Source organism: Stegodyphus dumicola, chromosome 8 (assembly GCF_044657685.1).
Source record: "Stegodyphus dumicola isolate Sdum_Otavi_A_Nest chromosome 8, ASM4465768v1".
Classification (NCBI taxonomy): Eukaryota; Metazoa; Arthropoda; class Arachnida; order Araneae; family Eresidae; genus Stegodyphus; species Stegodyphus dumicola.
The window spans coordinates 136,272,603-136,288,777 of record NC_140775.1 but is presented as its reverse complement, the minus strand read 5'-3'; the positions used below and the strand labels follow the sequence as shown (position 1 = coordinate 136,288,777).

The window sequence follows — 16,175 nt, the reverse complement described above, 5'->3', positions numbered from 1 at the left end:
ATTGCAACCAAAATACGAGGTGCACATCTACATGGTATAGCAGTCCTATATATAAAATTTAAACGTTCTGAGGCTACTCGTTTTTGAGTTATGCGAGATACGTACGTACGTCCATACGTTCGTACAGACGCCAGGAAAAATTCTCTTGAGAATTCATTTTTTCTTAGCAGTTTTACAATTTTTTTGGAGGAAAAGTGTATTTTATTCTGTCCCTACGTACATATATCACGCAAAAACATCGTTAAATTGCATTCAATAGCGTTCAAAATGGATATTTTCGTTGAAATATGCTGCCTGACACTTTTCGCGATTACAATACTTCCTTTTTACTTCGTACAAGGAAGTAAAAATAAATACGTTTATAATTGTTTACAGACTCTTTTTTTTACGTCGAAGAAAAATTAAATATCTAACAGAAAAGCAATACATTGCCATTATTTATTTTCAAGTTTTATCCCACCAGGGGAAATTTTCTTAATTTGTTTATTTTAAGTAAATTATCTAAGGATTAATTCAAAATACGAGGGCCATCCAGGAAGTAGATTACGTTTCCGTCTGTGTCCGCTAGGGGCGGGGCTAGCGCGGCCATCTTGGGGTCAGAGCGTTGCGCAGCTCAGTCTGCATCTAGCCGTGCTAGTGAGAGGTTCGTGCTGTGCTCCGTTCAGATACTGTGACGGTTTGAAATGTCTGCGTTAATTGAAAATCCCGCGAGCTGCGAGGTGCGCTCAGTAATAAGGTTTCTGACTGCAAAAAACTGTAAACCGATAGAAATCTATCGGCAGCTTCGTGAAGTGTATGGGGACAACATTATCACTGAAGGTGGAGTGCGTCAGTGGGTCATAAGATTTCAAAATGGCCGAACCAATGTTCACGACGAAGATCGAAGTGGGAGACCCAGCATAGTGACCGCCGAACTTCTCGAAAACGTCGATGCTAAAGTCCGTGAAAATCGAAATTTCACAATAACGGAACTTTCTTTGAGTTTTCCACAAATTTCGCGAAGTTTGTTGCACGAAATCATCAGCGAAAAGCTTGGTTACCACAAGTTTTGTGCAAGATGGATTCCAAAAATCTTGACAGAGGACCACAAAAATCAGCGAATGGCTGCAGCGTTGAACTTTTTGGACGCTTACCATAAGGATGGTGACTCTTTACTCGATCGCATCGTTACTGGTGACGAAACATGGGTGAAACATGTGAACTGTGAAACGAAATTGCAATCAATGCAGTGGGGGCACACAAGTTCTCCCCAAAAACCCAAGAAATGCATGCAAACAATGTCGGCAAGGAAGATGATGGCGACTGTTTTTTGGGACAGAAAAGGTGTAATTTTGGTGGACTTCCTGGAAAGAGGCACTACAATAAACTCTCAAAGGTATTGCCAAACTCTCCAAAAACTCAGAAGAGCAATTCAAAACAAGCGCAGAGGAATGTTGAGCTCTAAGATCTTGTTGATTCACGACAACGCCCGGCCCCACACGGCAAATGTCACTCGTAAAGTTCTTGAATCTTTTAAGTGGGAGTTGTTTCCTCATCCGCCGTACAATCCCGACCTGGCACCGAGCGGCTTCCACCTATTCCCAGCAATGAAGAAGTGGCTGGCTATGCAGCGTTTTGATGACGACGCACAGCTGCAAGAAGAGGTAACGAAGTGGTTGAAGGCGCAGGCGGCCGAATTTTTCGACGAAGGAATTTCCAAGCTCGTACATCGCTACGATAAATGCCTTAATTTGTATGGTGACTATGTAGAAAAGTAGTATTTGAGTGTGGCTTTCATCTGTATATAATAAAATTTGTTTCCTATACTTTGTTTATTTTTTAATTCCAAAACGTAATCTACTTTCTGGATAGCCCTCGTATTAGAATTATTTGAAATAAGTGTCAGCTTGAGATTGTAATATTTAACTGCCAATACGTTTGAATTATAAAGTATAATCAACAAAATTTCTTGCAGATACGAAACTTTAGATTTCAGATGAAAAATAAATATAAATCTGAATTTTTTTCTTTGCGTCATTATTATTCCTGTTTATGTATGTTTTATATTTAGTAAATAAAATTTAAAATTTTGTTAAAAAACATTTCCTTTAAAAAAATATTCCTGCCCGCCAGCTTCAGATCATGCAATAAACCCGCATAAAAGTTGAGTTTCAGACCACTGTCTTAACTGGCACTCTCAACGATCAATAGTAGGCTAATTTCCTAGTAGTCTGCAAAGCCAATATCCATTTCAGACTTTTTTTTAACAAGTGATACATGTGATAAGTTACATAAATGTGATATGTTAGTCAATGTTAAAGAAATCAGTCATATAGAGATTATCGTAAAATACTGCATTGACAGCATTGTAACATATGTAAATCAACGAAGAGATCAGCCACATGTGTCTGAAGCAAACAATTTGCTTTTCCTGTCAACAACGATATTGCAGCGATATTGTGTATATTGCTCATCGGGTCCATATGAAGCAATCGTTGATAGATATACTCTGCGGAGACAATCGCACAGATCTTCTGTTCTTCTGAATAGCCTGATGACAAAGGAATATTTTAGTGAAATAATGAAGCATATCACTTGTTTCTAGTTCTTAGAAGGTTCATCAAGAAGAATTCCACCGACCTTTAACGCTTTATTTGTCTCTTGTTTTCTTCCAACATCAACCTTTGCAAGCATTTGAGCGGTGAAATGGAAATGAAGATGTACCTAGCTCCATCTAATTCCAAAAGAACTGATGGTCTATATTGTAGAATGTTTCGACAGTTGTTTCTGCAGAATGGTATCATTAACTCCCTGATTCGACATGTCACGGTATAACAACCTTGTCGATGGCTTGAAGAGAAAAAAATACATTGCAAAAAATACATTGCTAGGTACTTATTATACAATATTTAAACTGTCAGTATGTGTAGGTGTCTAAAGGTATATATACATATACCAGACAGACATAGCCGTGGGGCTATGTCTTTGGGGTGACTGCGGCGGCTTTATCATTATCCGAACTATGATTTCACGTTAAATGAAGTTTCAGATTACGGTCTGTTTTCCTCCTCTCCGAGGCGAGGAAAAAAAATTTGACAATTTTAAGTTAAGTATTTTATATAGATAAAGCAGATATTGATCTAGCTGATGCAAACCGTTACACAACAAAGATTTAGATGAATATTTCTTTCACATTTTTTCTTCATTGTGTATTTTCATCATTTTATCTGTTGTTGAGACATTTCACTTGTCTGACAGTAACATCAGATAATGTCCACGAATTGTATCATAGCCAAGAGTCAAGTCCGCTTTCTAATCAGTAATTTTATACAGTAATATTCCGACTTACGCGAACTCAAGAGATTTGCGGTTTCTTATTTCTGTGACTTTTTTGCTTCCAAACATACATAACCAGCTCGTTTCACCCGATGGACCGGCTGCAAGACTAATTACACGAGACTCTTGTTTACAGATATGAACACTGTATGAATTCTAAACAAAACAATCAACTAGCAGTTAAAAAATTTTCGGGCGCAATTCAATGTTTTAAATGTTATAAGAATTGTTGGAAGATCTTCGAATAAAATTTTCAAAAATGCTTTAATGGCGTCTGGAAGAAAATTCGTCCGTTCTTTTTCAAAAGCGACGAAAACCCAAAATTCATCGTGTTACCCATATAACATGAGAAGTTGACAGTCTTGACAAGAAAGCTGATTTGGAAGTTGGCAAGGATGATATCAGCAAGATATTGAACTTACATATCAAGAAGCTGACAATGTATGAGCTTGCAGAGATGCATAAGCAAAATGCTGCTAAAGAAGCCGACACTTCAAACCCATATCCACCAGAAAAACATATGGCAGTTGCAAACTTAATAGGTAGTTAAAAAAATTCAAATAAAAGGGGGAAGACGGTATTAAAAGTTTTGTAGAACCTAGAATCTAGTAAAGAACGCGTTTTAATTTTAAGGCAAGAAATAAAAAAAATATGAACTTGATATGAAGCTATTTTAAGTAACAAAAACATTCCTGAGCCAGCAAAGGAATTTATTCAATTTTAAAAAGCCATCGACATCAAAATAACTCCCATTCGATACTTTTATTTTAATACTATTTTGCATTGGTATGATGAAACGTACGTTCATTATTACAGACTTGTGTTCTAAACAAATATTTTTGAGCTGTTGATCCTGTTGAATTAAAATTCATATATATGTCCTAGACCCCGATTGACACGCTTTTCATAGATCCTATTTAACACGTACTTAAGGATATTATTGCATGTATGTGTGTGTATATATGTATTGATGCTTATTCATATAGATATAAAACTAAACAAAATTTGACTAGAAATTAGTAATTTTATATTATATTATCAATAGCTATTATTTTTATTAGTAACTTTTCTCGATACTCACACTAATTTTCATTTAATTCCAAGGTAATATATCTGATGAAAAGGACTTATCAGAAGTACAAGCTTCATCATCAGTTTCGTGGTTCAATGCAGAATAGTGCGATAATGAGAAGATTGTCCGCAACGCAGGATTCTACAATGAACGACAGCCAACATAATCATAATTCCCACCATAGACATAAAAGTGGTGATCATAGATTAAAAGAGATCAACAATCATGCAAGAAAAGCGCCATCAAGTGTTTAGATAGGGTGAAGTGATTATTTAGCGCAATTATAAGTAAATAAAGGCATTTGGCAAAACGGAACAATGCTGAAGTAATTCTATGTATGCAGAGACACTAATAAAAAGAGTACTATGAATTCGATGAAACGCATTCGTAGCACTATGAATTCGAAACATATTCATGTCATTCGAAACACATTTAAAATAATAAAAGCATTTTGAATTTTTATCCATTTGAGAAGGATTTTATATTTCGAAGAAGCATCCATTAAAAAAAGATAATTTATTATTCCAGTTCACGCATCACCATTTTAAGGTCTTAAACTGAGATATTCTCATTGAAAAATCTTCTCGAGAAAGCATATTGTTAATTGTTCAGATATGAAGCTAAAGAGTTATTCTCGAGAGAAAACGAAGTTTAGTAATTTCTAAACCTTGATTAACGTTTGTCCTTAGTGTATGTGTCTGTTTTTCAATTTAAAAGGCAAGCAAACCAAAGCCAAATAAACTGAAAACAGCAGTTATATAAAACGTTCCATGTACAATGAACTGATTAGAATACTTCTGATTTTTCAAATATGCTATTTTCCTTTATGTGTGTATTAAAATATCAATTTTGTAATGTGTTCTTAATTACTGTGATGTATATTTTTTTACAACAGGTCTTATATTTGATGTAATCTAAAAATGTATAAATATAGAAATAACTCATTTGGGGGATTTATTAGGCAAGAGTCTGTTTCAAACCATTTTACAAAAATCAAAATTGCACTATATGTACGGTATTTTTTTCCATTCTTATTGCTTGTCTTCGAGGCATCCGACTGACAGTCGGGAGGTCCGGAGTTCGAATTCCGGCACATTCTTCATATGTTTTCTTCTTCGAAAAATATTAATGATCCTACAAATACATTAAATTATATTCAAAATCACATAATGATAATTTAAGAACTTTATCGACATAACTTTTAAAAAATTTCGTATTCCCATTAAATGTGGCCCTAAAATAGCCAGTTACCAGTCCCTTCTAAGAATAGCATTTCATATTTTAATTAATAAAATAATATTAGTATGTGATTAATGCTAAAACTGTAACAGGATAAATAATATTTATGAGTTGCATGCCATATCAATTAAGCAAAAGTCGATCTTAGAGTGAAACAAATGTCTATTTCTTTTTAGGGAGTCAACAGGTCCCACTCCTTGAATAATTTGCTGCTTTTGCAGTCAGACAGAAACCTCTTATAAGCTTCTAGAAAGCATATTGACTCGCTCGAAATCGGTGACATTTTCCTGAATTTCTAACCTTTAAAATTATAGCACCATGAAAGACAAAAGATAACAGAAACATATTTATTTTATGAATACCTTATAAAGTAATGATGAAGTGAGTATAATGTAATGATATACTCAGGCATTTTAAATATGCAGAATCAGCTTCATGTGTCGCAGCCATAGACAGCAGAAACTGCTGCAGTACAACTTGACACAAAATGGAAAAGATTCCGGATGGTAGCTCCAGTATCATGAAGTTCAATTCTTTGGCAAATTTTATCTGCTATGGCAGAGCTGCTCATAGTTACTGTCACGCCAGTTTCTATCGGACATATTCAGTCGGTGAAATTTGGTACTGTGTGAGGTGGAACATAAATGTTAGATACTGTGTGTGATGGCATATTTCACAAGTGCACATCTGTGTAGCCACCGAGGGAATGGTTTCTAGGATGGACCAATGAACATCCAGTAATATTTCTGTCATGTCACATGACCTTTCGTATGCTTTAAGATTTAAATAAGATGATTGAAAATATTCTTCCACGCAATTTTCTGTACAAAATAATTAAAACATCGTCGATTTCTTCTGAAACTTTTCATTGCGAACTTAGATCAAATATAAGCAATTGTGAATATTTCGCTACCTGGTTGAAAGGATTTGAAATAAATACAAATGTTGGATACTCCGCAAAAATATCCATGTGAAATATTACTTAATAAGTGGTAAATAAGATGAAGAAAGAAATATGTGGTAAACATCTGAGCCCAAATGCTACCTTTACATAAAACTATGCATATGAGAAAAATATTTATACCAATTTTTATGTAAATATAAGTCAGGACTTTTCATTGCAGTCTATATGAAAAAGATGTTCTAGTAACCAATGCAGAATTTTATTCAAAGTGAACTTTACTAATTTGGATTCGTATACATTGAGTGTGTTAAATTTCACATTTAATAGCTGCTCACTCTTACATGTACTGTCGACACAAGAAATACTCATCAAAATGAATGAATTTATCTTATTCACAACGAATATATTCAATTTATTCACATATTAACTTTTAACAATGAACATAATCAGAGCATACACAATATGTGTTCTGAATCTTACACTTTAAAAATCAACAGAATGCAAGCATTGAAATAAGAAAACACTAGATTCATTGTAACACTTCCAGGCCAAAAAACTATACACTTGAATTCTCTTAATCCACAGGTGTTGGTAAATGCATAATATTCGGGCTAATTGTAGCTTGAATCATTTTCTCGATGTAAAGAGCGATAATATGCCATGAACATCAATACAAATATTAATGCGTGAAAAAAATTCGTGAAAGTGAAATGTCAGCGATTAATTTACATATTAATGCGTGATAAAATTCGCGAACGTGAAATGTCAGCGATTAATTTAAATATTAATGCGTGACAAAAACCATGAAAGTGAAATAACAGAGATTAATTAAACTCAGAAAAGGAAATCGCTACGAGATTTTCTACTATTATCATATACATTTATAACTGCGAAACAAATGCAAATTAAAACGTAAACAACATATGCTCACAGGCTCAATGATTTAGCGCCAAAAGAGCACTAGAAGCTCATTGGTCCATTTTCGAAACCCCTCCCTCAATGGTTTCGCTTATGTGCACTTGTGAAATATGCGTGTGTGATGTGCATTCGCAAGTTGTCCTGTTAGTAGTAGTTAGCTGAGGTTCTGAAGATAGTAACAGTCATAATGCCTTACTTTAATTAAGTTTCATACCATACAGCCAGGTGCTTGGCCCATAAGACAATACATAATGCAAGATTCCAAAATTTAACCACTACATAGGCAAGGCCATGGTGCTGCATGCAAACGGAAGATTCCTTTGAAAACACATTACATCATAAGTCCATGTGCGTCATTCAGTGCACCATTGTAATTGCAGGTATCTGGGTTATACTGTTAAATGCAAACGAAACAATAACTCCTTTGAAAATAGTTCATGGCCATGCCCCTAACTCCTGATATTCGTTGCTATGCCATTCAACGTCTAATTCTGAGCTAGGGTGCTTGCTGTGGTTGTATTAAGCATGAAGTCATTGATTCCATACTGGCATCACAATGATCGAATTTCTAGTATTTCTGATATTAGTTCACGAAGAAATAATCCGAAATAATAACACATTATATTTCTTCTACCATCAACTATGTACATGTACCGGTTTACTTTCCGTAAGAGTCATACTTAGAACTTCTATGAAATAAAAAGAAGCAAACCTAATTTCTCGTTTGAAAAACTATTCTTTGCTCATTTTATACTACTTCAAGACGTTGTTACTGGAGCCCCTGATATGCACGTATGCTACACTGCTGGTATTTGCATGGGCTACCATGCTATAGTCTTGATACTGATCAGTGTAGAAACCGAAATGCTAGTCTAAGATTGACTTTAGTTTAATTGTTTAACTGTCAGATAAATGTTTTCGAAGATGGAATTTATGGGTAAAAGCACTCAAGTTTTATTTTCATTAACCCCTGTCTGAATTTTAGAGATTTATAACCCAAATTTTAATCGAGTTTACAAATTTATTAAGATTTTAAATTGTCTATGTTTATAATGTGGTTATTGTTCCAGGTAAAGAGGGTAAAATTTTGACGAATGAGCAAATAGATATACAAATATTCCTTCATTTATATGTCCTTGATCCTTTTAACCCTTAAAAGACAAAGGCCTTCGCTAATCTGTATGCTTAAAACAATGAAATGCCTTAATTCCATATTAATCCGCAACAGTTTCCTCCCCTCTTCCGTTAATGAACAGAGGTTTGAAGGTTTCAAGATATCATTTCTAATTCGTAACAAAGAAGCTTCCATTAGTCCGGAGTGTATATTTTTTTATAAACAGATTCTGAAAGTCAAGCGAATTCTTTGGTCAGAGCAGCAAGACTTACTTTTTGCTTACTTATCTCCCTAATTTTCTTCTTTTCTTTTACATTTATTTTCAGTGCTCACCACAAGAAAATTAAGATTTTGTTGCAGTTCCATAAATTTTGCATTCTTGTCATTTTTTTAAAATATCAATTACATCAGCTGCGTTTCAGTTGAAGACAGCTTTTCATTTTCTAAGCATTTTAACTATAAATAAAGTTTAAAGCAATGTCCAAATATTTTAATTAAAAGATTTTTTGCTAAATGACAAAGAAATAAAACAGTCCAGCAGTGTTTATTCTGTACCACTATGTGACCTGATTACTATATCGGCTACAAACAATCTAAATCATATTAAAGATCATGTTTTTTTATACAATCCATAACACGAGAGAAAATTGGCTACTTAAAACATTCTTTCGAAGAGAATTAATGTAAAAATTTATACTTATACAGTGGCTCCCAAAAGTGTTCGTACACTTATGATTTTCATTGAAATATTTCATGTAATTTTGTTACGAATAGATTATAGATCTTATTATTAAAATCTCATTCAGAAAGTTTACTTTTAATTAATGGATAGAGCCCTATTTCAATGAAAATCATAAGTACTTTTGGGAGCCATTGTATACATAATTTTAAAAGCTGGGACATGACCCAAACTGTCAACGCTCTGTTTGCTTAAAAACATTGTGAAAATAAACATCAAACGAACTTTCTCAGTTTCAGACAATTCAATTTAAATGCAGTCAAATTAAAGTAGCAGACGATAACACGGTGAAGGTAAAAATTTACTCTTACAAATATTTAAAAAAAAAGAAAGAAATTTGAAAAAAGTTTAAAATTTGAATAATGTCATCTATAAATTAAAAAAATAGCTTTTCATATAGTATTGATAAATATTTACTACGCATCACTGAGGGAAAAAATTTCATATAATTAATTCTCCGTAAAAATTTATTTGAAATTTAAGGTTAAAAATAGCTGTGGCAATTCACTGTAACAAAAATACATAAACCACATTTGGCGTTATTATCTCTCAAAAAAAGATGCCAAATTTCAATACGCGAAACTATGTAAATAGGTGTATATCTTAGAGAATTTTGAATAAAAAATCTCTAATTTTTTGCAAGTATGCTTAGAATCACACCTACTTTAAGATGATGGTAAAAATTTCATAGGTTATAATTCAAAATTGTTTTCGAAAAATTTATAAAAATTATTTAAAAATAAAACACAAAAAATGGCTGAATTTTATTTGGAATGAACCTAAATTTCGAAATGTGAAAGGAAGAATCAAAAAGTTTAATAAAAGAAGAGATATTAATAAATATATGCCAAATTCAATTAACACTGAGGAGATAAAATTTTGAGAGCTAACTTTTTAAAAACTACTCATACAATTTTTACAAAACTTGGCAGTCTGGCATAATTTGAATCATAGTATCAAAATATGTAAAAAAATTGGTATTTTATTTCAGAAAAAGCCCGATTTTGTGTCAAAATACCTATGTTAGAATAGTGCTATATGTAAATCTAATATATACCCCAAATCGCGCTTTCGATACATGAAAAACACAATTTGAATTTTGTCAATCGGCCCAGTAGAACGGGAGATATAGAACTGTCCCATCTCCCCTCCCGCAGTGTACATCGTATTACTGAAATGCGCTTGTTTGGCGCAGTCGTGCTACTATTACTTTTGTTGCTTCTTGTTCTTAAAGTCAGCTAACCACCCGTTTAACTGCCAAACGGTTGCGTCTATATTCATAAAAGTGGTGCCTAGGTATAGTAAAGTGGTTATGCGCTACTAGATGAGATAGCTTTCAGCGCCGCCTGGTGGGAATACCGGAGTTAGCGTCCCTATCTCGAAAACGAAACGAGATAGGAAGAAAAGTGAATTACAAGGTTGAAGAGCATCGTCGATTTAGTCCGAAAAGACACCTCGCGGACATGAATGTTAAGAACAGAACGTTTTACACATGCATTTGTTTACTTGCGATTTCCGAAACTGTGACATCACGAAACGATCTTAGAAAGGAAAAAAACAACTAGTTATCACTTGTTACCTTTATTTTCGATGTTTTAAACTTCTCTCCATCAGCTGAAATGCTTTCTGGACCCTTGTTATTGCTTGGACCTTCATATTGCACGTTTTAGCATAATGAGCGACACGTTTGCACAAGCATCTGTAATAAGTCGCTGAAGGTCAAGCGATGTATGTGGAGGGGTCGCTTACACCTGCTGTTTGAGGTATCCGCACAGGAAAAAGTCTATTAAAGTCAGGTCCAGTTTAAACGTGGAGGCCACTCTTCGAAACCACCGTACCCGATTATTCGTTCTTCGAATTCGTCCATCGGGTACTATGTCTTGCAGAAGTTCTAAATATTGTGCAGCCGTTAACGTATCCTGGTAAAATGTTGAGCCGATTGACTGTTATCATAAATTTCACACCAAATATTAATCGAAAACCGTATTTAATGTCATATGTCTGCAGAACATAATGGAATTTCCAGTGCCCAGTAATGGGTGTTCAGCTTATTGTACATTTCATTCCGCGAAAAGAATGCCTCATCCCGTCCACACTGTACCTGCCAAGAATGTTGGCTAGACTTTTATCTGGTTCATAATGAAGTTGCATCATACGAAACGTCTCTCAGCATCCCTCTCAAGTAATGCCTGGTCAGATGTTGGTCGGCATAAATGAGCACCTAATTCATTTAGGATTTTCCAAAAGCGACTTTTTGTGAGGCCACAGTTTTCATTTATCTTTCTTGTGCTGCTGTTTGGATATTTGAGGTCGTGTGAAACATCTTCTGGTTGTACTTTCGCCCTACCTTAGCTGCTCTGCCGAATCGAAGTCAGATAGTCACGCAGCCGTTATCAGTTAAACGTCTCATAACCTGTAGGGTGATTTTGTATGCAGGACTGCAGGAAAACATTGCTGATGCAACCGCACTGCCGATCGTGCCTTGCGCTCACATTCACCGTTAGTAGAACCATCTCACAACAATAATTTTTTGAAAATCACTCCATGACCATGAGCTTCAACATAGAACCATGAGCAGCTATCTCTTTTATAGCTGTCTCATGTGAACAGGTGTGATGTTTCATACACTATTTGAATACACAAATTCGCACACCAAGCTCAAGTTGCGTCGAGTTGATGCGTTTTGCGACACAATTATGCATGATCTGTATGTTGTCTACTCTGTTTGTAAAGACAATCAGTACAAGGATGCACCCCGCAGGGTTTGAACCACAGTCGAAACGACATCACTGTGCCTCGATACGGGCATGTTTTTCATACGAAAGATAATCTTTTTCTCCCTTCATTCAAGTTTCATGACGTGTTTCAGAAATCGTGAAAAAACAAATGTGCGTTTTCAGCATTCTATTTCTAGCATTCATATCCACAAAGTGTCTATTGATACTAAATCGACGATACACTAAAAATTTGCAATTCGCTTTTTCTTCCCATCTCGTATCGTGGCTAACTCCGCCGTTTTTCACCAAGTGGAGGAATAAGCTATCTCATCAAATAGCGCATAGCCACTTTACTATATCTAGACACCAATTTTATGAATATAACTGCAGCCGCAGTTAAGCGGGTGATACCAGACTTTAATAGGTATGTATGCCCCGCCCGTTCGCACGTGTGTAAAACTTTATTTTCATCCATATTGCCCAAAAGGTGATGAAAGGAAATAGTGGTAGTTAATCATGTTGGAAGTACCTGTTATAATTAAAATGTTGAGACTGTTTACAAAGGTTCAATTTTTTTGTTCTGCTTCCTATAGCTCACGTATCAGCATATATGAAATAAGGTTTAATTTAGAATACACTATTGTCAGGAACTACAAGCAATGTTTCATCATTTTTTCATCATCATATCTCTCTCTTTTTTTTAAGAGACTGGAATTTATGAAACAAACGACCATTAAAACTTTTTTTAGAAAACTTCAGGCACTGGAAATAATGAGGACTTCAAAACAAAAATTGATTATAACACTAAATTTGTAACTAAATTATGAATAATTCGTATATTAATAATTTTTACTTATGAAACATTGGCTGAGTACTGAATACTGGTAGTCTGACATAGTTTTGGTTCGAACCAAGGCAAATAGGCTTTCTGCTTGGCTTGTTTTCCCCAAGGTGGATATAAGCCAGTTTCCTCCACAGAGGAATGCAGCATATGCTTAAGAGGTCGGATTTTTCTGTGGAGGAAACTAGCTCATATCTACTTTATACTTGAGGAAAACCAGTAATACAACTTTGCTACATTCAAATAACTAACAGAACCATACAATACGTTTTTAAAATTGCCACATACAACTTTTATCATTCCTCAATACATCAATAACACCAAATAAGTCGTTTGGTAATATTATACAGTTGCAGTAGTTTAATCTTGTAAACTAGATAATTGCAAGCGTGCCATCTCACTGCATGTCTCTAAATTTAAAACTAAGAATAAACGAATTATTTTTCAGCTCATAGTAAAAGCCTTATTAACTGCATTAATCTGTAGCTATGCACTTATTTTAATCATTGATTTTAATATCAGAAATTCAAAACAAAATGACTTGCACTCTTTTTTCCTAATCCCCACTGTAAGAGAATAAACACTGCATGTTGATGAATTACCACATCAATACATGACAGACAGACAGACAAAGAAGATTACAATGATTCCTTCCTCCTACAACGTGAGTAAAATGGACGAATTGCATGCTGTCGCTTTGCAGGAAGAAAATATTTATTATTTACCAATAAATTTAGGGCAAATTATTATTATTTCTTATGCTACAAACAATTTTTCTGTTTTGAGGTTTATATTGTGTATTCCTGGTAAAGGACTATGCACTTCTAGAAATTTGAAGCAAACATGAAACAGATGCTTTTAAAAGATATAATTCAACAGATATTTAACTTGTGACTAACAGATTAATTTTTCCCTCACAATTCAAGTTAAAACAATAGACCCTGCTCTCCTTAGTGAGTATGTGCTGTAAATATAAAAATAGGAGTAGAAGACACTTTCAAACTATATAATACAAAATAGCGATTCATTTTAAAGTAGTAGATTTTAAAATAGCTTAGTAGTTGATGTTTCTTATTTTGGTCTTTCATTTGCTTCATAGAATAAGTACTTAGACTATGGATGAATTTATTTTGTAATGCTATTGTACTATTAGTACCTATATTAACACACAAAACATCTCGCTGTTGTAACAATACAAGCGTAAAGCTTTTCGATGTGAATTATTTAGAACAGATCTTTATTTAAATTAGCAAATGAAAATACTTGCAAATCTTTATGAAGGTGCAGTAACAAAATTAATGAAATTTTAAATCAACTGATAAATTATAAAAACTTCTCATTAAAAAAAACAAATGTATACCAGCCATTAGAAAACTATTAATATTCAAGCTTGTAAAATGCACCAAATAAAGAATATTTTGTGAATAAATTTATACTTCAAATATATTTACATGAAATATGAAGAGAAATATCTACGCACTGTAAAAGCATATTCATTAATCATTATTTGTTCAACACAATTTTTTAAAGACGTTCATCAATTTTAAGAATGTAGAAAGTAGTCTGGATATTACACACTTTTGATGTTGAATATCACAAAGCAATAAATTGAAATACTTTTTTTAACTATCAATGTACACACTTTCCAAAAAAAGGCCTCTATCAAAGCCATTCAAAAGGCTGATGGATTGCTACTAAATTCTATTTTTTAAAGCAAAATGTACTAAAGAAAAAATTTTAATTGTAAGCTTTTGTGCATCAGATTTTACTCACCAGAGATTGCAAATACAGATTTTATATTTGAGTATACATAAGACATTATCAAACAAAATGTTTTAATTTTCAAAGAGATCTAAATTATTTTTTGAGCACATAAATAATATTTCTACAAATCAACTGTATCAACAAATAAAAATACCTAAACTAAGGCCATGTTTGAATAGTCTGCTTTTCAATAATTCATACAATTTTCTTATATGGACTTTTATTTGATTCTGTGATTTTTTTTTTTTATTATTATTATTTATTTATTAATTTTTTTTAATTTAAACACTTTTTTTTTTCTTTTTCTTTTTCTTTTTACCATTTAATGCACTGTTAACTATTCCTGGTAGGGAATATGAGTATGGATGAACCAATCACTGAAGTGGGATTAATTTATCTGTGTACACAATATTTTAAGGACAGATGATGCAGAAATAGAAACAGGACAGAAGATGCAAAGTTTTCCACTTTACTTAAATATCTTTATGCCTTTTAACACGTCTTTGACTAATACTATGCTGTTGAATGTTTGAATTCTCGAACAGATGGTCTAAATGTTTTACGACTAGAAACAATCGTTTTGTTTTATGGTTTGAAACTGGTATAAGTTTGGAAGTTTAGCGAATTGTTTATTCTTTCAACAATAATACTGGATTTCCTTTTAATTATTTTATTTCAATTATTGTTAAAATTTTTCAATATTTCTATTATTTGCCAAAAGCTTGTCAGATATGCACCAGAAATACTGTAGTAGACTTTGACCTCCACTTTGAAATACATCCAACTTGATATACATCCTGTTTGGATGCAAAAATCTTTGTTTGGTATACACCATTCACTTGTAATACCAGCTCGAGTTTGAGTCACAATTACACACACAACACTTGTTTACTTCATTTGAGACAAGGCTCCATTATTATCATCAGTATACCTGTTGCTACTTTTCAGAAAATAACCTGTGCTATAACTCTGAAATTTTAAGTGACTCTGTGGTTTTTTCACATAATTTTTTTATAAATTCATTAACAATGAGTTTTAGGAAAATTCATAAGAAAGTCAAGAACAAAGAAAATTGTTAGGATCACTATGGAGGTGAAAAAAGATATTGTTGAAAAGTATAAAGATGGCATGTGCATTCATGACTTTATTGTATACCATACACTGAGTATAACTGTGTATACGATTGTGAACACTATTCAATCAGCTAATGTTGGACCAAAGGGAGTCAAACCAGTTACCAAATGAAAAACAGAGATGTTAAGAGCATGTTGAAAAATTGTTTTCGATCTGGTTAGCAGAAAAACAATTCTGTATCATGTGCAGAACTCCATTTATGAACAGTATATATTTTACCCACCTTATTTGTATCTTAGTTAATACTAATATAAGTGTTATAATAATAACAATAGAATTTTTATAGTAATTGATTAATCATTTTCCCTTCATTTCTTAATAGAAAAGTTTGGTATATATCAAAGGACATGGAACTGATGAATCACATATACCGAGATACACTGTATCTGAAAGACGAAAATAACAATTTGCAGTTGCA

General features: G+C 33.4%; 1 protein-coding gene across 6 annotated transcripts in view; it reads left to right on the top strand.

The window, feature by feature from the left end:
• LOC118181341 (calcitonin gene-related peptide type 1 receptor-like) overlaps positions 1-5,253 on the top strand; it is a 174,816-nt gene extending 169,563 nt beyond the window's left edge. For 5 of the 6 annotated variants that reach the window (XM_035350463.2, XM_085822459.1, XM_085822458.1 and 2 more), the window contains one exon: positions 4,420-5,253. In XM_035350463.2, the coding sequence (XP_035206354.1) occupies positions 4,420-4,641 (222 nt within the window). In that variant the 3' untranslated portion in view covers positions 4,642-5,253. The remainder of the gene's footprint in view (positions 1-4,419) is intronic. The other variant, XM_035350468.2, reaches the window with a different exon arrangement.
• Positions 5,254-16,175: the final 10,922 nt, after the last annotated feature.